The sequence below is a fragment of the Dipodomys ordii genome, unplaced genomic scaffold, assembly GCF_000151885.1.
Source record: "Dipodomys ordii isolate 6190 unplaced genomic scaffold, Dord_2.0 Scaffold41, whole genome shotgun sequence".
NCBI classification, from domain to species: domain Eukaryota; kingdom Metazoa; phylum Chordata; class Mammalia; order Rodentia; family Heteromyidae; genus Dipodomys; species Dipodomys ordii.
In genome coordinates, this window is record NW_012267257.1 from 4,862,783 (window position 1) to 4,886,446 (window position 23,664).

General features: G+C 36.3%; 1 protein-coding gene across 3 annotated transcripts in view; it reads right to left on the bottom strand.

Annotated features, from left to right (window-relative positions):
• The window catches only part of Parp8 (poly (ADP-ribose) polymerase family, member 8), a 168,743-nt gene that overhangs the window by 18,454 nt on the left and 126,625 nt on the right, over nucleotides 1-23,664 (bottom strand). For all 3 annotated transcript variants that reach the window (XM_013018605.1, XM_013018604.1, XM_013018603.1), the window contains exons 12-19: nucleotides 23,457-23,582; nucleotides 22,412-22,979; nucleotides 20,672-20,722; nucleotides 20,468-20,563; nucleotides 7,973-8,065; nucleotides 4,646-4,771; nucleotides 3,622-3,687; nucleotides 944-1,011 (exon numbers count right to left, since the gene is read on the bottom strand). In XM_013018605.1, coding sequence (XP_012874059.1) covers nucleotides 944-1,011; nucleotides 3,622-3,687; nucleotides 4,646-4,771; nucleotides 7,973-8,065; nucleotides 20,468-20,563; nucleotides 20,672-20,722; nucleotides 22,412-22,979; nucleotides 23,457-23,582 — 1,194 coding nt within the window. The remainder of the gene's footprint in view (nucleotides 1-943; nucleotides 1,012-3,621; nucleotides 3,688-4,645; nucleotides 4,772-7,972; nucleotides 8,066-20,467; nucleotides 20,564-20,671; nucleotides 20,723-22,411; nucleotides 22,980-23,456; nucleotides 23,583-23,664) is intronic.

A 23,664-nucleotide genomic window follows, 5' to 3' on the forward strand; every position in this document is an offset into this window, starting at 1 on the left:
GAAAATCTCAAAAGTTATGAAACCAGTAGTGTTGTATTTCTTAATTTGTCGGAAGTTTGATAACAGATTATAACTACAGATAAAAGAGAGCAGGATTCTAAATCTAAATTTTGGTGTCAAGACTAAACTAAAAGTGCAGTACAGAGTTTCAACTAACTGAGCAGTGAGAAGAATCTTGAAAAGACTGGACTCTTTTTCCCTTGGTCTGCATGTGTTTCTTAAACACTTCATGGATGTCACGAGGAAGAAATATTTGTCTAGGCCAAACTCGCACAATCCTTACATTTTCTTTTAAAACTTCACAATCATTAGTGATCAATTCCAGTTCTTTGAGTTTTCAAAGTGATTTCATTTCACAAGGGAGAAACACAAAGCAGCCTTGCTGAAGGAGGGAGGACAAAGGATCTGAATCTGGCTGCTTAGCAAGGTGAGTTCTCTAGACACCAGTCCTGGTGGCAGTCCAGCTCACTAGAATCCAGTCTGCCCATCGTCTGCAATGCTTAAGCAGGGTTAACCAAATTTATAGTGTCCTTGTTAAGGAAGCAAAATGTACAAAACGTATTTCCAGAAGATTTTCACGAAGGATTCCAAGAGTTTTATCACTTAGTCCTCACTGAACTAGAAAATTAAATGAACCGAAATGCCTTCCACAAGCAATCTGGTTTATCCTATCTTTTAAGACTGCAAGAAAACTGCTGTGGATAGCACTGGATATACCCTTGGTATTGTGAGTGATGGTGTTTTCTCCCCCCTTGTGATGTATAAGTTTTAATTAAAGTGAGAGTCATTATGGACTCTTGAATTGTACAATCCCTAAGTCTTATGGACTTGTACAACAGTAGCATTGCAGGGTTTATTTTTTAAAAAAAGATTTGTCTACCCCCAGAGGAAACAGTAGAAACCGATGCTGTTTGCATTAAGAGAAAAACTAAAAACTGTATACCATTGCAGTAAGGGATGAGCAAGGGGGTCCTGTTTATCCATCTGCTTCTTGATTTCCAGATACGGCGCCTGCAAATAAAAAGAAATTACAGTCCTTGATTCTTCTTTCAAATGGTTTCCCCCTTTTTTACAAAAGGAAAATCAGACTGGATAATACTGTTTATCTAGTTAACATTGAAAATCTGTGGTCTTGACATGGGAATAAAAGCAATTACCCCGAGTCATATCCCCCAAGAATATGGTAACTCTGAACTTCCACTTGACACAAAGAACTTGCCTGTTGTTGTGTTAAGAGACCTGACCAAATTTTAACTTGGCTTCTACCTGTGCTAGGCTATTTCCCTAAAAGCCTGCCTTTCTTTTCTTGTCTTTTTCTTTCTCTTCCTTCTTTCCTTTTTTGTTTTCCTTCCTTTCTTTTTCTTTCCTTCTTTCTTTTTTCTTCTTTCTTTCTTTCCTTCCTTCCTTTCCTTCTTTCTTTCTCTCTCTTTCTTGCTATCCTACTTTCTTTCTTTTCTTTCTCTTTCTCTCACCTCCCTCCCTTCCCCCCATACACGGCCTCCTTGTTATTGCTTCTCAAAAAAATGTAATGTTGTCAAACCACATGGCCTACACTTTACTCATTCTACTAAACTATTCTCAAAAATGCTGCACCTAGTATCTTAGGTAAATTTCCTTCTCCCCAGGTCCTTCTTCCTGTCCCATTTTTTTACTCCCTATAATCCCCTTTGCCTCTGTCATCTCCCTTTCATACCTCAGCACCCTCATCTCCACTGCAGCCTCTCTTTCAGCACTGCAGTGCTCTGAAAAGAATCCATCTTGTCACCTTTGAAAAGGTTCCTATAATGCTCTCTTTGACAGTGAAAGTTGGGATAGCTACTACCCATGCTCATATCTGGGGAACACTGAAGACCTTCTCAATAGAAAACAGGATGCAAATTTACCTAAGAACCCTTCTTTAAAATGACAAACAATGCAATTTACCCAAATCACTAGCCATTTTACAGAATACAAGGCAATTTCTCTATGACAACTTAAAGTTATCTATAGAATATTCTAGAAAACAGATGAGTAAGATGTTATGTTTATACACTAGAGAGGATGTGATGCAATAAAACCTGAAGCACACTCTGAAAGAAGCTGCAGCATTTCTTTTCTACCTTGACAGTGAAGCTACTCAGAAACCAAACAACCAAGCAGCTTTCCAAGGTCACAGGACACATCACTGTTGAGTCAGTTAGACAACTTTGGCCTCTTAACTTCCTAGGATGATGCTCCTTCATCTGCATTGCCTCCTATTAAAATAGCTTACACATGACCCAGAATAAAGGAAGCAAGCAATTTTTGGCAGAGAGCTGATTCTAGAGTCAGAGTTGGTAGCTATTTTTAAATCCAAGAATGATCTGGGTGTAGGGTATAACAGAAACACCCTATACTAAAGTCTTTGGCATGACCAAAACTGTCTAACTTCGTGAAAAAAGACACTGCAATATTTTTTCCCATTGAAAACTGCCTTTATTGTATAGTTTTCTCATGCAAATAATAAATGCTAGTTTGAAAAAGAATTCTGAATACACAGAAATGTGAACATACAAAAATAACTGGAAAGGATCATGAAATATAAGACTTCTTATATTTCATTGTCTAACATATGCTGTCTGTTAAATGATGATCTTAGTATATGAATAATGAATAAAAGAAATAAAGTAAAAAATGTAAACATGTACTTTGAACCCTGTCTTCAAGTAGAGATATAGATGATATTGGAGAGAGAGTGTCTTTAAGTAAGTGAGTGTGTTGATGGGAAAATTCTCCTATTCCTTTCCCAGAGAATGTAATAAGCTAGGTACTGTCTGTCCTAAGCACACAAGCCCTCAGTGCAATGCAAGCCTTGAAATAGCCCAGGCAATCTGTAGTCACAATCCACATCGGCAACTTTAGATGATTAGTTTCATTTTATAATAATGTTTTTTAAACTCTCTTCAACTATTTCCTAGTGGAAAGTAATTCAATACTATGTGCCTTTCAAGTATGGGGTTTTAGCCCAAGGATGTGTTTGATCTTCAAAAGCAGCCCTGATTCTCGCTCATCAAACTTTTCCACCAGAGCCTCCTGAATGACTGAAAGTATAAAGTCGTACTTCTTCCAAAGTGACTTGAAATTCTGTGTTATATCCAAATTACTTTTGCAAAACCTGTACCTAAAAGAATATTTGTTTATTTTTTTATTTAAGTTTTTAATGCCTTTTGCTCTGTTTTTATTTTTATTTTTTTAATTGTGAAAATACTGTACAGAGGGGTTACAATTACAATATTTGTTTATTTTAACCTTAAAATGATGTTTGAAATTGCTACCATCCAATAAAATTCACATAAAATGGTACTAGATTAAAAACCTTGCTTTAAAATATCCTAACATACCTTCATGTACTGAAAGCTCTTGCTGAAGTTACAGAGTAGAATGGCAAGGCAATAATTATGCACTTGAACTCCAAAAATCATGATGATTCCATGTTAATACACTGGCACAATTTAATTAAAATATCTTAGTACAGCACAATTTTTTTATGATTTTAATTAACCCCCCTAGAGTAATAAAAAAAATCTACATTTTAGTACATGGCCACTCTCATTTTTAAAATACGATTTTAGTCAAGCAAACTGACTTGTGCAGCATACTTACTTGTGTCATTTCTCTGATGGAAGTTATGCTATCTAGTGCTTTCATTACTCGATCGTAGTTCTTTTTCTGCATAATGAGAAAAATAACAGTATTCACAAGTTACCTAGCACTCAAGAAATACATTATCTCTGCATATGAATTTCTCATCAGAGTCAGAGTGAATGCAATAACTTCTTTATGTACATAAAAGACTGCAATAAGATGGCTCAAGGACATAGGATTTATAACCAGTCAGGAGAGGACAAAACAAACAGTGCTATTCCCTATCTAAGGATACAAAATCATGCTCAGCTGGGTAAGGGATCAAGTCTAGAAATACAAATAAGATTTGGGGCTTTTGTTTCAGGCATTCACCACTTAAACAATAAGCAATAAAGTCAATAGGACATCCTTCTGGACAAAAGTCCATTCAAGTATTTTTACTACTTTTATTTATTTTTGATTAGGATGTTGCTATCAAATGAGTATAATAGTGTATATGAGCATACACATTTTATTTCTTACATGATGCAAGCAGACTCTGCCATCACCATGAACAAATGAAAGGGAAGGTCTTCCAAGGAGACAGTATAGAGACATTTCTATAAAACGATTCAAGACAAATGATATAATACAGGCTAAGGCAATTTTAGCTCACATGCAATTTGAAATTATTGTCATTTCAGAAGGATTATAACTAATTCTCACAAGTATTTATAAAATGGTTGTAGAAATAAAACGGTTATATAAGAAATGCCAGTCCATTAAGAGCACAAATTCAGCTTTCACTAACTTTCAGGTGGTTGTGGAAGGAGGAGGTGGAGGGAAGTTGAAGTGAAAATAACAAAGGAAAAAGCATCTCTATCTCTCTTTCTCTCCTTGTGGCTGTTACAATCCAAATGGGACTGTAAGAGTCAGAATCTCAAAAACTATCGAATAAACATAAAATAATAATGGATGTACTTTGGTGAGCTAGACATCCAGGTGGATGAAAATCAGAAATATTGTAATATTGTATGTGGGGTATGCCAGCATTACTACTCACCCTGGGGTTGAAGGCCAACATCTGAGGATCATTGGGGTCTACCACAGAAGGATATGGCTCAAAAATGACAACTTTTCTAGGAGATTCCAATGCAGATCTACACATAGATACTAGGAGATCTACCACCTTGAAAAACACAAAGAAGAAAGTTATAAACAAGTCGTTTCCCCACTGACTCTCCCTCTCATGCTAACCTACATTTACCAAATGCCAGCAATGTCTAGGATTTGTAGATCATGCCTTTACACCAAACTTGGCCAACATTAACTCTTATTTAATAAATATGTGCTGCCTCCAACCATATGATTTATTCTATCTTAGTCATGAGCACTCTTCTGAACTAAGTTTCTCTGGGCCAGTATATTGACACAAGGAATTAGACAGGTCTGTGTTCAGGTAGCATGGATAGTGAAACATCCTCCATCCTTCAGATATGGAAGACCTCAGAGCTCTTGCAAATGAGAAAAAAAGATAACAGTCACTAAGTATTCAGCTGATTAATAGTGCAGGTATGTAACAAAGGCAACTAACTGTAAGAACAGTTTATAGATATGCATTGTTACCTGAATGAAAAAGTGGGTTTATAACTTCAAAGCAATGGTGGTCAAACACTGCAATACTGATTATTATCGTTGTCTATAAAAGCCTAATACATAGGGAGAAAGATGGTGTTTCGGTTGAATTAGTATTTAGGGATCTGGAATGGTATCTGCTTAGATCTCAAGACATGGCTATCTCGGCCCAGTCTCTTAACTTGTTCTTGAATCCCAGCGCTCTTCTGAGCACTAGCAGTTGCTGTGCTCTACTGACGCACTGAGACTATAGAGCCAGTTTCTTTCTGTTTAAGAGAAAGAAACGGTCCCCTTATGAAATACTACCTGTGTTTGGGTTTTAATTTCTCAAATTGAAGCTGAAAAGAACAAGCTGAGAGAATAAACTGCATTTTCTGATCTTGAAATATTGATATTTAGAGTTAAATCACTAAATGGGTCTGATGAAGCCCTTGAACTCTATAACCATTACATAATTAAAACACATTTCTATTTAAAAATCATTTTCAGAAATTTAACTATCTGTCAAGAGATAAAGCACTTGCTATTCTATTTAACTATCCTAATATTAGGGTGGTTAATTTTTCCCTCTCATTATTAATTTGCGATTTCTAGGCTTTAGTTGCTATATTTGAGGGAAAATGTATGCCCAGCAGAAGTCACAAATTTTAAGTGTACTATCTGAGGAATTTCTAATATAGGTGCACATACATATACACCCATACCTAGAAGAAAGGCTTTAAGCTTTAATTATTTTTACATAGCTATAAATATCAGAATAATTACAAATGTCCTTTACTTTTTTATCAAAATTACCTCAACGCAATAATAAAAGCTTTCATATAAAAATAAAAGTAAAAATGTTCTTCATGGGTACATACATTTCAGAACCTTCTAAATACACACTAGTTATTAGTTTTCTGGAGTCTCAGAGGACTTCATATGTAAATTTGTGAATGTTATATGTAGGGGCAATACAAAATTGTACTTTTAAGATTCATTTTATTATTTTAAGTATTTGCACAAAAGGGGTCTCAATTCAACCTATTTAAATTATTAAGTTAGTTTTTACTGTCATTAAAATTTATTTTAATTTTGAGACTATTTCTTTCATGCCCCTTAAGGCCACTGTTCTATTGATGACAGTATGTCTTCATTCATAATTCATAATATCAAAAAGGTCATCCATAGTTTTCCATCAAGTGAGTACATAGTAGATCAGAGAAACGACTAAGTTAAGGACATACTTCAGGAAGCTGTCTACATTAATTAGTGACTGTGCCATCACCCTGACCCTGGCTTGATAGTAGACATCTGTGCTTATGGAAATAAAAATAAAGTATTTCCTTCTTTGTCTTTGTGAAGTTTTATAAATGACACACTGGTAATTCCTTTCACATTTAGATTTCTCTTACACTCAGTGCTACGGAATGTTTTATCATGTTCTTTTACAATCTCTTTTCCTTTCTTTGTGAACTTATATTCATTTTTCCCCGGGAAACCGAAAAGGCCCCCAAGGCCTCCGTTTTTAGTTTTTTTTAGTTCATATATAATTTTGGTTGTGGTAAAAATAATCTTTCTATAGTTTTTTCATAATGTTTACTATTTATTTTTCAACTGAGAACATGGAATGCATGTAAATTATGCCATTTGCCTTTGTGATTTCCAAAACTGCCTAACTGCAGAAACCTGGCACACTGCTCAGGTGGGGCATGCTTAACTTTGTAGTGTGTACCTAGTTTTTTAAAGCAATACCTTAAACTATTTGGGATTTATTGTTTGCACACAGTATAAGGTTAAAGCTGAAACACCATTTCCTCCATGTTATCAGTCATTTGTTCCTTTCAGACTTGCTAAATAATTGTTTATCAAGGGAGATTGTGATATCCAACATGCTTGTTTGTAGTGATCAAGTTTTAAGGATGACCCACTGTTTGTCATTCTATTCTATTCTTTGTCACTACTATGTCATGTTAAAGTAATATAGCATTGTATAACATGGTTTTGTATGTAGTCCTGTCATTTCTCTTAATTAAACTTAACTAATTTCAAGTTTCTGTCATTTTTTTCTCATAAAGGAATAATTTAGTCATGCTTCCTATATGACTAAAAATGAAAGACAACTGAAATATTGATGGAAATGTTTGAAGTAGTAAATTACAGCATCTTTGTCATTTATTGATTTTCTCCTTTCCAGAATATGGAATGTATTTCATTGGCTTGTTTTGTTTTTGGTTGAAGACGAGGTCTTAGTATGTTACCCAGGCTGCCTCCAACCTGCAAACTTCCTGCTTCCTACTTCAGCCTCCTGAGGGCCAGAGCCAACATCCCTGGCTACTTATTGATTTTTTTTTATTATTTCAGTGCTGTTGTAAAACCTAAATGCTCTCTTTTGATTGTAGGTTTTTCCCATTTCACGTTCACCTGTTCTAAAAATAATTTGACTTCCATTGGTTGGCAGTATAAATTTTACAAATAAACTTCACATAAAGCATTTACAAGGCTTCTGTAGCTCAACTTTACCATGTAAGAAATAATTACAATCATTTTTGATACAATAGAAAAGTCTCTTTAATTTTTCCCTTAGGCAGCTGTGAAATGAGAACACACACATTAGGTAGAGAGAAAAGTATTTTTTAAAATTCCAAATACCAATTTTTTCTTTAAGAAAAAGCCATCAAAAAAGAAACTCTCCCTGAAGAACAGCAAAGCAAAGATCGCTGGTAGACTGGAACAAATCGTTCAAAGCAAAACCAGAAATAATTGGTACTAGTACCTGAGCTCCAGTTGCTATCTCATCAGCAGCCTCATTCATTACTCCCAGGGTTTGGAAAGCAAATACACACAGCTCTCGTTCACACACTGTAGGCTACAAAACAGTAGGAATCAATGAGAACATGTGTCCATCTCTGAATTCCTAAATTAAAGTGATGGCTTTCTACACAATAATCAGGATATGCAAAGTTTTCAAATGTTAAAAATAAATGTAAGTTCTTAAATTCAGGTAACAATTTAGTAAGGACTCATTTTCTTAAATACAGTCACAAATTTAATCAGAAATGACCCATTTCAATTAGCTTAAGGCACTTTTGTACTGAACAATCTAGCAAGAGACAAAAATAACATTAAATAGAAAATTCTACCTTTCTTGTTTAACATGCATTTGCACACTAAACATATTTTTCTTCCAATGCTGGGGGACTAGACTCAAGTCTTTGCACACACTAGGAAAAATAGTGTTCTACCACCAAGCTATCTATTTCCAACCCTTAAATGGGTTTTCCTTTTTTTAAATTCTATTTTATTTTCTGTTTACAGTAAATATCTAAGCTGGCGATAGAATAAAAACCGAGGTATATACAAAGAAATTATGTAAAAAAAAATAGACAATAGAGAACTCTACAATTCTACTTCTTCCTAGGACATTTGGAAGAAATAACCATGACTCTGCTTACTCGTTACGTAGCTTTTGAAAGACTGGGTTTTGTTGCAAAGACTTTTGACTTCCATAACCTCCTGGAGTCAACAGCACTGAAATATACACTGTGCAATTACTTTGGAAGAGCTCTCATCTTTCAGCTCTAATATAGTGTCATCCCTTTGATTTATCTTATCTCTCCAGTTACATTGCGTTAGGTAGCTGATGAAGCCTAACACGATGTGATCCACAGTGCTTCTGCACCACAGACTAAAGGCATTTGTTAGTGCCACTGCTCCCATGCTGGCTGCCCTCAGAGGACGGCTGGGTCTACTGCTCGGACAGAGAGGAAGAATGGGCCTTCCCTGAACATCCTTTATGCTCAAAACAGGTCCAGATATGTGGCTTTGTGAACAGAAAGCCTGACTAATCACAAAACCTTCCAGCTGACCCTTGCCTCCAGAGAACATATGAAGAAAAAAGGAACTGACACATTTTCTTCATTGGCTCTCAAAGTGTAGTCTGATATTTCAAAAGTGCCAGAACTGTGGGAGGAATCTGATTGGAGAAAGTTCAACATCCAAACACAGGCTATATGCACTACGGCATGTATTTAGAAATGAACGAAGCAGACTGCTCAGTTTCTACCACTTTTTACTAACATGGTTAAAAAAAGAAATCTTTTACTAAAACGGTTAACTTATTCTTAAACCTTCTATTCTGGTGGTATGTATTAGAACCTCAGTTTCCCAGTGGTCATTAAGTAGTTTATTTTGTTCAGTTCTTAGGCACGTCACATCGAAATGGTCTGAGGTAACAGACAACCATTCCTGCATAACTACTGCATGGTCAGTAGTTGATGGCTCTGTTGATGTCTGAAGATAATGAAGCCGTACAAAAAAAAAACACAAAGAGAGAAAAGCCTTGGAAACCAGAAAGGAATGTAGAAACTTATTAATGTACAGATACCAAAAGGTCACTGATGTGGTAAGACAGTGGGAGTAAAGGCATTTAGTTTTGTAAAATATACTACCATTTATTAATGACTACATCCCAAGAATATTAACAGAACAAAAGGGCACTGTGATTTTTTTCATATAGTCATTTAATGTACTTTGCTAAAATGTACTCCTTTAACCTGTCTTATCCATCTGCTTTTCAAATACGTTTGGACAGATTTCATTATGCTACTTTCATTCATGCTTACTTGTAAAGTATGTTGATCATCTTCATCTTCATCACCCTCTCCTTTCCTTTCTCCCTCCTTACTTCCAATGCTTGTCCCCACACTCAGTAGTCCCCATTTTATTCTCATGGTATGCTCCACATTGTGTTTAGCATGTCCCTCCAGGTCCTCCCCTCTCCAGGCTGTCGGACAATGCTTTCTATAAGGCTTTCTGCATTGACTACATCCCCTCTAAGACTTCTAAACCTAGAAATCAAACTTGTGTAGTGATATATCATTATAATAACAGATTACTTTATGAACACATTCTGTTTCTTATGTTATGGTCGAAAGTAACCTTCTTTCCATACTCAATGTATGGAGTTTATTTCTAGAAACACCTTGCTACCAACATAGATGGAAAAAGATAAACAAGCATGCTGTTTCAAGTAACCTGCTTTCTGAAAATAAGAACCAAAACCTTTAACAATTATCCTTAAGAAATAGAAGTAAAAGTATGCATTACATTCCTATAAAGCTATTTTATCTTTGTTTCTAGCATAGCAATATATATACATACACACACATACACATATATAGTACATTAACACTCTGCTAAGTAAATGCTATAGAAGTATTTAAATGAAAATTTGATGTGTCTTGCTCATTCTTATAAGGCAGCAATTTTAAGACAATTATATTCTTATTGTACAGTAGCAATCATCTCTCCTCCTTGATTATATATTTTAGTCTAGATTTCAAAATGTCAATACAAGATGGTACATGGAGAAAATTCTCAAATTATATTAGGCGATTAAGATTAGATCTCTGCTCATGCAAAAGGCATCCTACTCAAGATAAAGAATCTGAATCACTCTTTCTTTAGTGAAACATTAAGTAGTCATAGTGTGAATAACCTTCTCTTAGTTTAAAGGATTCCCATCCAACCTCACAGCCAACCTTGATAAAAATCTGTTATGACTGCATTATTTACATGGAGAACATAATCATCAATTATCAAAGAATACATTCACTCAATATCTCAATAATCAATTATGTTACGAGATAATAAAAATATTTACATCTAATTATAACCAGGTTGATATCATTTATTTTTATAGGACCGGAGGCCTTCAAAGACCTTGCACAGGCAACTGATACGCAACTCATCTACCACTGAGCTATAGCTTTCAACCTATTAACTCATTTTTGAGTCTACAATATGAGATTCAACTTGTGAACTAGTTACACTCAATATTATATTATTGCATTGCCTTGAGGCACTTAATCCCTATAATTTAGATTCTAAAATCATGACAAATCCCTCTATTACAAACACATACTCTTTTATTTACTATACAATATTCACATATGCATCTTTTGAAAGCATAGGAAGCTCTGTGTATATCTTTAAAACATGGCTTAGGAGCTTTCAGCTAAGATGAATGATGACTTGAATGAAAGCAACTTAAAAGCATCTTAAGGTTGAAAAAAATCTCAAAAATTTATCTAAGCGTCAAAACTATTTTAGACTCTAACTTTATTTTAGAAAATTTGTGTTTTCATCAAATTTAAATTATCCCCAACTGGAAATAGAAATGTATCAGCTCTAGAGAATTTAGCAATACATTTATGTAGAGAGACAAGTGTGGTGTCGGGGATGGTTTTCAAACAATTTCACTATGATCTTTTCATTCAAATATAATATTTCATGTAAGCCCAACACAGAAACCAGGAAAGTAGAAACTTGTTCCAATTGGAACACTTGTGCAGCTGTTTTCTAATCTGAAAAGGAATGAAAACAGCATCTAGGTACCCAGGCTGATACGAAGACCAGTTAAACAAGGTTTTTAAACATCCCCTTAAGATATGGAAGCTGCTTAAATACTAACACTGTAAGGAAACCTAGACAACTAACTGTAGTAGCTTTACCTTCACACATACACAGAGATTAAATATTTAACAAAATACCAACAGATTTAATAAAATGTTATCATTTGCATTATGTTATGTAGCATATTATCTGAATCCTTGGATTATTAACTTTTTGTTTCTACCACCTTCCTTATTAAAGCACACAAAGAGTCTTGATTTAAAATATGAAAATTATTATTTCTAGAACTACAAAAACCCACAAACCTTTTTAGTTCTATTTCCAGATTTTTGTTGGTCAGTCAGTCATGGGGCTTGAATTTGGAGCCTGGTCATTGTCCCTGATTAATTCTGCTTAAGACTAGTACTCTACCATTTTGAGCTACTTTGTGCCACTTCTGGTTTTCTGGTGTTTATTTGGAGACAAGAGTCTGATGGACTTTTCTACCTAGTCTGGCTTTGAACTGTGATCCTCTGATCTCAGCCTTCTGAGGAGCTGGGATTACAGAAGCAAGCCACCAGCACCCAGTTCCTATTTCCAGTTTTTAAAGCGATGTTTTGAGTTCTTTTCATAGTTGAGACACATATTCAGAGCAAGAAAGGTTTATTGTCCATTAAGAGGCAGAAATACTACAGGGAAAAAGGCAGACCCATAGTAAGTTGGAACAAGCCTTAATTAATTCTGAACATGGTGGTCTCTATTTGTACTACATTATGAAAGTGCTGTAGAATTAAAATCAACTTTGCTCAGTTGAATATTTTACAAAGAATGAACCCTACTTTTGTATGAAAAGTTGTTTTTGGTCATTAATAGTTTAGCTTGTGTTTCAGAACTTGTAATCTGAACTTCCATGACTTAAAGGGAAGAGTGTTAATAGGATATACTTTTCCATAAGTTCTTCAAATATTAAACCTAAACATAACACTTGCCTGTTTTATTCTTAGAAAGTAAAATAGGAATACCCAGGTTTACCATTATACCCGATTTCGTGCTTCTGTAAAACACTTGGTGAACGTAGTCAATATTTGAAAATGTTCTCTAGAACAGTTTGCCACATCAGCACATGAGTTGATTCCAAAAGTAGAGAGAACTACACACTAGGTTTTGGTCAGGTTTTCTGTGAATAGCCCAACTTCGGTGCCAAACTGAAAATCCAGAAGTCTCTGAGCACTTCTGATGGTGACGTTTCATGAGGATTCAAATTTTATCAGGACTCACTTGACAGATACAAACTTTGTAAACAAACAAGACAGAAAATAGGAATACTTGTGTACTTATCAGAATGTACTTTACTTGTCCAGGTTGCACCATGTATAACAGGCTACCCTGAGCATCCGAGCGAGAGGTTAACACAAACCAGGACTGACATTTTAGGATTTGAGGGAAGGTGACAAAAAAAATCACTGATGCTATTTTAGAAAAAGGGGTAAAAATATGTAAAGAATCTGAACTTGGAAAGGGAAAAATCATAGAATTGCACAGGAACTTAAGTTTAACCTATACTGTCATCAACTGGATTATATTTGGGGTTGATCACATTTTGTAACATGTCACAGGCTGAAGAATTATTGAAAAAGCTAACTGGTTAATATCTCCTAAAAATTTTCTGTTATACTTAAATTTAAAGCAAAATATACTGCAATTAAGTATATGAGAGGCAAAGACAAAATGAATGACCTCAACTTCAGTAAAACATCTACTTAGTAGGATAAATCTGTTTACCTTCCTGCCTTTGAATTTGAGAAGTTCCTCTTATTTTTACTTTCTGACATGACTTCATGTCATTTATCCTACTATTTCAAAATCCAAGCTATCATCTTCTATGTCATAAGTACATAGCTATTGAGCTATTCTGCTCATCTGCTAAGATTATCTTAGATTTATACTAATTATTACAAATAACGAAGACCGTGGGACCTATAATTTTTTGGGTCTGGCTTACTTCACTTAATAAGAGTTTTTCCAAGTCTTTCCATTTCATTCCATCCTTCTGATGGAAATATAAAATTCATATATATATATATATATATATATATATATACATTGAGGTTTTTCTTTGTTGTTGTTGCTCTCAATGTACTATGTGATTTCTTTTTTCTTTTGTGTGTTTCCCCCTATGGTTTATCCCTTGTTGTCACTGCGTTCAATTTTGTTACCCTGAGTATTGTATATACATTAATCTGAACTAAGGAAGGGAAGGGCACAACAAAATGGTGAGACAAAGGACAAAGGAGGAAACCTATGCAAGAGCGATATGCACAAGACAATATTTTGGAATGATCTGTAAAACCTGGGGGAGGGAAAGAGGGAGAAAAATGAGGGAAGGGGTAACAAGTTAGACAATAAATGGAACCACTACCTTCCTTATGTAATTGTAACTCCTCTGTATATCACCCTGAAAATAAAAATTTTTAAAGGCAATTTTCTAATTTTCCCTGGTTATCAATCCACTTCACACAACAGTGAACCACCTGACAACTAGCTACACTATATTTCTCATGCCCCCAAAAGCACATCTTCTATGAAAGAATATAGATTTCCACTGAAATAGAAATAGTATCAAACAAAACTTAAGAGTAAGGCTCAAAGAATATTAATAGCAAATAGGATATTTCTGCAAGTTACTAGAGGAATACATTGCCAGCAAAATTAAACCACTGAGTAAACTCCCAATGTGTGCAGTGAATTTTCAAGATGGATCTATACTCATGGTAGAGTAATGCTGAATAAATGAATATTTTCTCATTTGCAAACTGAGTATAACCACTACCTCACAGAGCTAGTATGTAATTAAGTGTGTTAATCCATCAAAACACACAATCACACAAGAAAGCACTTGTTATTGATAACATTACTGTATTTTTTGCAGTGGAAATGGCTTAGCCATGCATGAAGCTCATAACCAAAAAAGATGAGCACTTGGCAAGAAGAAAATGTAGTCTCAAATAGGTAAATTGAGGTACCCAAAAGATTCTCCTTATTCCCTGTATAGTTCTATCTTCAAATGCACCAAATGGAAATAACAAAATGACACAATCGCTGAATAAATCCATGCTGCTTTATATGGTTTTAAAATCATGTTGTAACTCTAAGGGAAAAGTTTCCTGGAAAGTAACAGTGAGTTGACCACAAGAAAAAAATTGTTTTCAGAAATTTCACTTTAATCAAATAAATCAGAAAACCTGATATGATATCTCAATTTCTTTTCCTTTGTTAACCATGCATATTAACTCAATAATTATGTTCACATTTATCCAAATGTTATTGTTTTTCAAATTCAAAAGCTGGACTTTACGGTGCAGACATGTTAGGGCGTACTGTTTTTTTTTTTTTAATATGAACCTTGAAAGTACTACAAGATGTAAATGGGAAAATACCCAATCAAGGAATACAAGCTTCTAATCTCTAAGACCTTAATTTGCGGTCAAACAGGGTTGAATGAACTCCTTACAGCATTCTGGAAATTATCTAAAAGCCTACAGTAACCCAAGAAGTACCAAGATAAATGATTACATCCTGGTAAGAGATGCAATATTTCTGATGTTTAAATTTACATTAGACACCCATCTCCACATCCCTCCCCCGCCACACACACACACTGCTAGCTCATCCTCCTTAGTAGTAGTAGTCTTGGAAAAAAATACCCACGTTCCTGATAGTGGAGAAAACATAACATAGTTCCTTTATAAAGAACTGGTATTTCTGCATCTGACTGTGAGTCTCAAAACAGTAATCTTTATTTCTGATTGACTTGGAACTCAGGCAGTACTAAATCCGTATACCCAGGATAGGGGTCAAAAACACCAAAGCCAATGTTTAAGTCACTTCTGTCTACAGCAGTAGGTGATAAGACACATATCAGGCTGACCAAACACTTCAGAAGGAAATGGCAAAAATGAGAACTATGAAAATCTGACACTTATTTTTGTGAATGTAGAAAGCCAAGTACTTGTTTGTGACTGGGTACATGTTCAAGAACAATTTGAACCAGCCATGGTGGTGCACACACTGCTGATTCCAACACTTACAAGGCTGAAGCAGAAGAATGAAACACTGCCAGGCAGAGAGGGAGGGAGGAAGAAAGGGAGGGAACGACAGAAGGAGAGAAAAAGGAAGAAGTAAAAAAAAAGTATGATGGCTTTAAATCTCATCTCCGAGTTTCTGTGCAAACTGCAAGTAAAAGCTAAGGCAGAAATGAAAACGCTGCCTGGTTGAGTATTAAAGGCATATCTCATCTCACATATACCCTTGGCAGTAAGCGGGATGGTTTTTGTGCTATAATTACTACCTGGCCAGTGAGGATAATGAATAAAGACAGTATAAAAATGATGAGAAAAATTCACACAGCAGACTACAACATTCAAGGAAGTAAAATTCCAAGGAGGCTTGAGATCTGGGTCTTAAGTTACTGTAATATAACACTAGACATTTCTAGTTTTCAATAAAATAATTATGAAGCATGCAAAGAATTAAGCAAATGTGGCCCATACGTAGGAAAAAAGACAATTAGTAGAAAAGGTCTTAGAGACAGCATTAGCATTTATTTCTCATAATTTGGAAGTGGAGAAGTTAAAAAATCGAGTACAAATAGATTGGAGCTCTGGGAGGGCCTCTCTTCTGGTTCACAGAAGATTCCAGCAGTTAATGCCAAGAGCTATCTACAAATTTTAATGCAATATCCATATACCAGCATCATTCTTTAATGAAACAGAAGAAACAATCCAAAAATTCATATGGAATAATAGAAGATCCCAAATAGCAAAAAATCCTTACCAGGAAACAGTGCTGGAGGAATATCAATACCAAACTTCAAACTCTATTCCAAAGCTCATAGTAATAAAAACAGCTTGGTACTGGCACATGAACAGGCCTGAGGACTAATGGAATAGAACTGAAGACCCAGAAATGAGCCCAAAGACATATGGCCACCTAATTGATAAGGGAGGTAAAAAAATAAAAAACAAAAAACAGGATGGAAGAAAGACAGCCTCTTCAACAAATGGTACTGGCAGAATTGGCCATACACATGTAGAAAACTGAAGTTAGATCCTTATATATCACCCTGCACCAGAATCAATTCCAAATGGATCCCAGACCTTGAGGTAAAAGCAGATACCTTGAAAATATTACAAGAAGAAATAGGGGAAACACTAGGGGTTCTTAGCACAGTTCAAAATTTTCTTAATAAAGACAAACACAACAAATCAAAGAAAGGTTAGATAAATGGGATTGCATGAAACTGTAGAGCTTCTGCATGGCTAAGGACATAGCTAGCAAGATCAATAGAAAGCCCACAGATTGGGAGAAAATCTTCATTAGCCATACAACTGACAAGGGTCTCATATCTAAAATATACTTAGAGATCAAAAAACTAAATCCCCCCAAAACAAATCTTCAAAGAAGCAATCACCATCATTAAAAAAGTGGACTAAAGGGCTAGGTAGGTGGCTCAGTGGTAGAGTGCTTGCCTTGTTTTCATGAGGTCCTGGGTTCAATTCCACAGCACCACATATGCAGAAAAAGCCATAAATAGCGCTGTAGCTCAAGTAGTAGAGCAGGAGCCTTCAGCTGAAGAGCTGAGGAACAGTATCCAGGCCGAGTTCAGACACCATGACTGACAAAAAAAAAAAAAATGGTGGGGTAAAGACTTAGAGTCTTCTCTGAAGAGGAAATAAGAATGGCCAATAGACACATGAAGAAATATTCAATATCTGTAGCCATAAAAAAAATGCCAATCAAGGGGCTGGGGGTTTAGCCCAGCGGAAGGGTGCCCGCCTGGCGCGTGCAAGGCCCTGGGTTCGGTTCTCAGCCCTGGAAAAAAAAAAGACAAAAAAATGCCAATCAAAAAAAAAACAAGTACATATTGGGCTGGGAAGGTGGCTCAGTGGTAGAGTGCTTGCTTTGCATGCATGAGGCCCTGGATTTGATTCCTCAGCACTACATAAGCAGAAAAAGCAGGAAGTGGCACTGTGGCTCAAGTAGGGTATAGTGCTAGCCTTGAGCTGAAGAGCTGAGGGGCAGCACCCAGGTCCAGAGTTCAGGCCCCACAACTGACAAAAAAAAAAAAAAGCCACCACCACCACCAACAACAACAACAAAAAACACATTGAGATTTCACCTCACCCCACTTAGAATGGCCATTATCAAGAAAACAAATGATATAGCAGGTACTGGCGGGGATGTGGTCAAAAGGGAACACTACTGTTGGCAGAAATGTAAACAGGTTCAACCACTCTGGAAAGTAGTATGGATTTTAAACATAGAGCTCCCCTATGATCCAGCAATCCCACTCCTGGGCATTTCCCCAAATAATCACAAACCTACCAGCACAGCCATGTTCACTGCAGCATTATTTATCATAGCTAAGATATGGAACTAACCCAAATGTTCCTCAGTAGACAAATGGATCAAAAAAATGTGATATATATGCACAATGGAGTTCTATGCTTCTATCAGAAAGATAACATCACTCCATTCATAAGGAAATGGATAGATGTGGAAAAAATTTTATTAAGTAAAGCCAGCCAGACCCAAAGAAATGTAGGTTGCATGGTTTCCCTTTGTTTTGTTTTGTTTTGGTTTTATTTTGGTCAATCATGGGGTTTGAACTCTGGGCCTGGGAGCTGTCCCTGAGCTGTTCAGCTCAAGGCTAGCGCTTTACACTTGAGCCACAGCACCACTTCCAAGGTTTACCTCATTTGTAATAACTAAATTATGTCTGTGACATTCTTAGCAGAGGATCACAATAGACCAGTTTCTGGGTGCGTATGAGCATATATAATGAAGTGTATCAAAATGAACTCCAATAATTGGAAACAAGAGGTTTCTAGAATGTACTGTTGTCAGTTATTTCATTTTGTCTCTTTTTTTGTTTTGTTTTGTTTGCTGTGTCCTTTGTCTTGTAAATAAGTTTATCTGACCCTCAGAAAGAATAAGGAATCACAGAAAGAGCAGGTCAAAGGATAAACTAATGCAACAGTGATACTCTCTAGACACTAACTCAGAAATGAACTTACAACTTGGGGGGAAGGGAGATAAAAAGGAGAAAGCAGTAGAAAATGAAGAAGGGGGTAATAGTGTCTGTAATGAAATGTACTCATCACCTTACTTATGTAACTGTAAACTGCTTGTTCCTCACCTATACAATAATAATAATAATGATTTAAAAAAGAGTCCAGCAGTTAAGACCACATGTGGTCCTGTTGTAGCCTCATGTGGCAGAAAAGTGAGGAGGAAGCTCTCTGAGATCATTTCTACAAAAGCACCCAGCCCATTCTCAACATAGTCATCTCAAAATTTCAATATGTACATGGAGGAGGCACAAATGATCATTGTGTAGTTGATGACACTCCCTAAACTGACCCACAGATCCCAGGCATCCTGTACTAATTCCAAATGTGTTTTTCTTTTTTTTCAAAAACAGACACAATGACACAGATTTAAATCAAGAAATGTAAGGGAACACAACTAGCTACAGTTCACACAACCTTGTAAAAAGTCAGGAAAGGAGATACAAGCTTCCTGAATTCTATCTTACTACAAGTTACAGGAACTCCGTGCAGTCCTGCCATGAAAAGGGATGTAGAGATCAGTGGAAGCAGAAGTGAAAACAGAATTAAAGCAGTACATTTACAGTAAAATGATTTTCAACAAGGTTGTCCTGGTCATTCAATAAAGGAAGAACAGTCTGAACAAGTAACAGGGGGAAAATTCAGTTAACTATATGGGGAAGCATAACATAGGATATGGAACCTCATAACTCAAGAGGGCTTAGTGGTCTGGCTACTCAGGAGGCTGAGATCTGAGGACTGTGGTTTGAAGTCAGGCTGGGCAGGAATTTCGTGAGTCTTTTATTTCTAAATAACTACTAAAAAGCCAGAAGTGGAGCTGTGGCTCAAGGGATAGAGTACTAGACTTGAGCAAAAAAAGCTCAGAGGCATTGCACAAACCCTAAGTTCAAGGCTCAGGACTGGCACAGAAATAAAAGGAAAGGAAAATAAAGAAAAGGGAAAGAAAAAAATTTATCATAGTGAAGTACTGCCTCAGAAACCCAGGCTATGATATTTTTAGAAAGGAGAGAATAACAAGCAGTGTAGATATGGAGAAAGTAGATGGCACATATCACTGGTGGGATGTGAAATGGCACAGCCATTGTCGAAAGCAGTATGGCTGTACCTTGGATATGTATGCACGTACTAGCAAATCCATCTATCATATCTATAAACTGGAATACTCTGCCACACAAAGGAATGAAATACTGACACATGCTGTAATGAAACAAGACATTATACTGAATGAGAGAAGACACAAACATAAGGCTATATGATAAGTATATCATCAGTATGTGATTTCATTCATCTCAAATGTCAAAAGAGAAATCAGATCAGTAATTGATTGGGGATGAGGGAAGGATAGAGGCCTATATTCCCTTTCTTATGTTGTATCTTAAATTTTACTTGAATAAACACAGTAAAAATATTCTTTATACTTAAATTTCTAAGTGGTATTCTAAGTGGTACTGCTTGAAACTCTGTAATTTGTGATGTTTAGTGTATATATAGACACAGATATAAATGGACACACAGATGATAGATAATATATACGTAAGAAAGACATTAAGAAACATCTTTAATACCAAATTACTTCTCTCACAGACTCCTTCAGAAGTAAAAACAGTTCATTTTTGTCCAAATTATACTACTTAGTATGCTAATGTTCCTAGTGAAGTATTTACTTCTAATTACATTTACTTACTTGCTTATTTTACATTTTCACGTTTTTCATTTATATTTTGATTCTACCAAAAAGAACTTACCCTAAGCATGGGGCCATTTTGAAACACGTGTGGCTCATCACAAACCACACAGTATTCATTCAGCACAGGGATCCGCTGTTCAGCAAACTCTATCGTCTGAACAAAACGACACAAAGAAATTATTCATCCAAGTGCACAAATGACTTGAAAGCCCAGTAAGGACTGACTTTCTCCACAGTGGATAAGAGTAGGCTTGGCCCCTACCTGCACCAGGAAGCCGCGGTCTCGTGTTGGAATGCATTTTGCACCATTTGGCTATAAAAAAAAAAAAGGCAAAGTGAAAAGACCAAGTAATTTTTTTTAATGTGGGGAAAATTTAGAAATTAAAGCCTTTAGATTTTTTAAGAGTATATACAGTTTGATCTCTCTAAGATCACAAGAAATTGTCATTCATGACACCACAGTTTTAGAATTTCTTTGCTAACTCTACTAAATAATACTCCCCTCATTACTGTCGTAATCTTTGCCAATACGAAATGAATATTCTGCATTTCTAATCTTCTAATGAACATTACATGATCACAAAATTTGTTTCCTCTAGCATTCATGAGAAAACAGTCCCACTTTCTCAGAAAATCCAATCTTACTTTACCTTCGGATGCAGTTTTCCTTCCCAGGAAGTATTAGACAACTAATGAAAAGGGAACTGCATACAGCTGTATGCTGAGTCGAACCTTGAGAAGGACAATTAAGCCTTCTTTCTCAGAAAACCTGACATGACCTTTCAAGAGGGATAATATACCCTGGGACACTTCAAATTGTTGGATCTTACTTCCCCCACATCCATAAAGCTTACCATTGAATTGAAATGGGATTTTAGGATACTCACACAAAATTATCCACATACTCAAATTTCCATGAAACAAGTATAATTTTACAATATATGTTACAATATAATTTAGATCTTTTATCTGAAGATAACATTTGAAAGCAGTTATCTTAATTTTAGCAACTTAATCTATGGCTGGGTGAATCCATACTAATGGAGCTAAAGAGACTCCCCCAAACTACATGCATTCATTTTTTAAAAACAGCAAAGTTTTATCAACTATTGTAAATACAGAAATAATGTATATGGATTTTAGGCATATTTTCCTTTATCACTTTATTCTTTACTGGCTATCATGACAATTCTGCGGAAAGTAAGTTTTATGTAAGACTGTTCCTTTCTAAATAAATGCCAAGCAAATAACTTATCACTACAGTCATCATCTGACTTCAAGTCCACTGAAAACAGCTTCAAAGTAAACTAGACATTTTAAGAACAGCTTGAGGCTCTGAGCCACAACTCGAAAAGTAGTGTCAATCCACCACCAGAAACAACATTCATGGATAAAGTTCTTACATATAAATGGAATATCCTTCAACTGCAGATTAGATAAACTTAGTTTACAAAACATGGAAACCTTGGGCTGGGAATGTAGCTTAGTGGTAGAGTGCTTACCTAGCATGCGTGTAGCCCTTGGTTTGGTTCCTTAGTACCAAATAAACAGAAAAAGCAGTAAGTGGTGCTAAGACTCAAGTGGTAGGTAGAGTGTTAGCCTTGAGCAAAGAAGCTCCGAGACAGTACCCAAGCCCTGAATTCAAGCCCCAGGACTGGCAAAACAAACAAACAAAAAACCATGAACACCTTCTGCTCCCATGAAAAGAAAGTTTTTGTGAATACAACTGGCTTCCTTCTACTTTTAGCCTCATTCATTACTATTTGAGGAATCTGGACTGTACCTGAAACTAGCAATTACGTTAATTTTTTTGTGAATCAAAACTAACATTCCAGTGTCATTTCCTGATGTGTGGTATGCAAGAGAAGAAGAAAAGAAAACCTGCAAATTTAAAAATAGACACCCCAGGTCTCGGTCACTTTTTTTTCCTCCAACAGACCCTATAGAAACGTTAAAAATCCACTGCCCCTCTTACAAACTCAAGATGGAAATATTTACGCACAGCAGGCTGGGAAGATGATGAAGATGAAGATGGTGTTAAGATACCAATTAGCCCTGAGGTAAGAGAGAGCCTCCTGCCCTCTGCATTAGGTTCCTTGAAGAGCTCAGCTTTGGATGACTTGGGAGCACTCGAGTAAGACTTGCTGAGCAGCTTGTGATTTTTCAGCCCGTACAACTCTTCCATTCTGAGACTACTGGAGTAAGACCTGCTTAACAGTTTGTGGGGCTTCAAGTTGGTACTGTGCTCGCACCGAGGGTCTCCAGAACAAGGTCGAGTCAATAATTTATGCGGCTTCAGGGTCAGGCAGTCCTCTTGCTTCACAGCTGCAGGGCAAGAACGGTTCAAGAGTTTGTGCGATTTAATAGTTGTCATGGCCTGCTCAGCCCTTGGATCGCTGGAAAGGGAGCGACCAAAAGTCCTGTGTGACTTCCCAGGGCACATGTCCTCGGCCTTGACAGTGCTGGAGCAAGTCCTCCGAAGCAGCTTATGTGTTTTGGAGATTCCATCTTGCTCGGATTTCAGTTTGGATTTGCTTTTGCCACAGCCTGGGGGAGGATAACTTGGCGACCTTGGAGAGGAAACAAGAATTCACACAAGGCAAAGCATGAGACGAAGAGACTGAGTATGCAGACCATGCTGCAGCCAGCTGTGCTGTTCAACCTCTTACTTCATTAAGTGAGCTAAAATAGTGCCTTCTAGTTAAGACTAGAACCAAAGTAGGTACAGAGGGTAAGAGGAATTAAATCTTGAAAAGCAAGGAAGTCTAAGATCTTTTCCTCCTTTCCAATACACAGCTCTATACTCAACTTGTCATAAGGAACATGAAAATAAAGCATGCAGTGTTAGTAAATAAGCCAATGCTGAAGGGATAAAATCATTGGACACAGAAGTGAGCACCTGTGTTTTTTGCTGGGTTGCATGCTGCTTAGTGTTTGCATTGAAGTCATAAAGAAAAGAAACAGATGCAGGACTACAGAGTGCTTTAACCTGAATAGTGGTGTGCTTAGCATTTAGTAAGACAGTGATGAGGTTGCCCGTTACCAACCTGCGCAAGGTGGAAAATAAATGCAGGGGAGACTTCACTTTCTTCTCTGACAGCTTCTTATTGTGCAGACAGTTGGACTTCTCCTTGCTCTGTTTCCACTGCTGTGTAACAAATGTCTGCATGATTCTGTCAATCCAAACGCAGTTCTGTTATCACAGTTCCAAGGTCATTTAAATGAATATTTCAATGTTTATTAGGTTGGGAATAC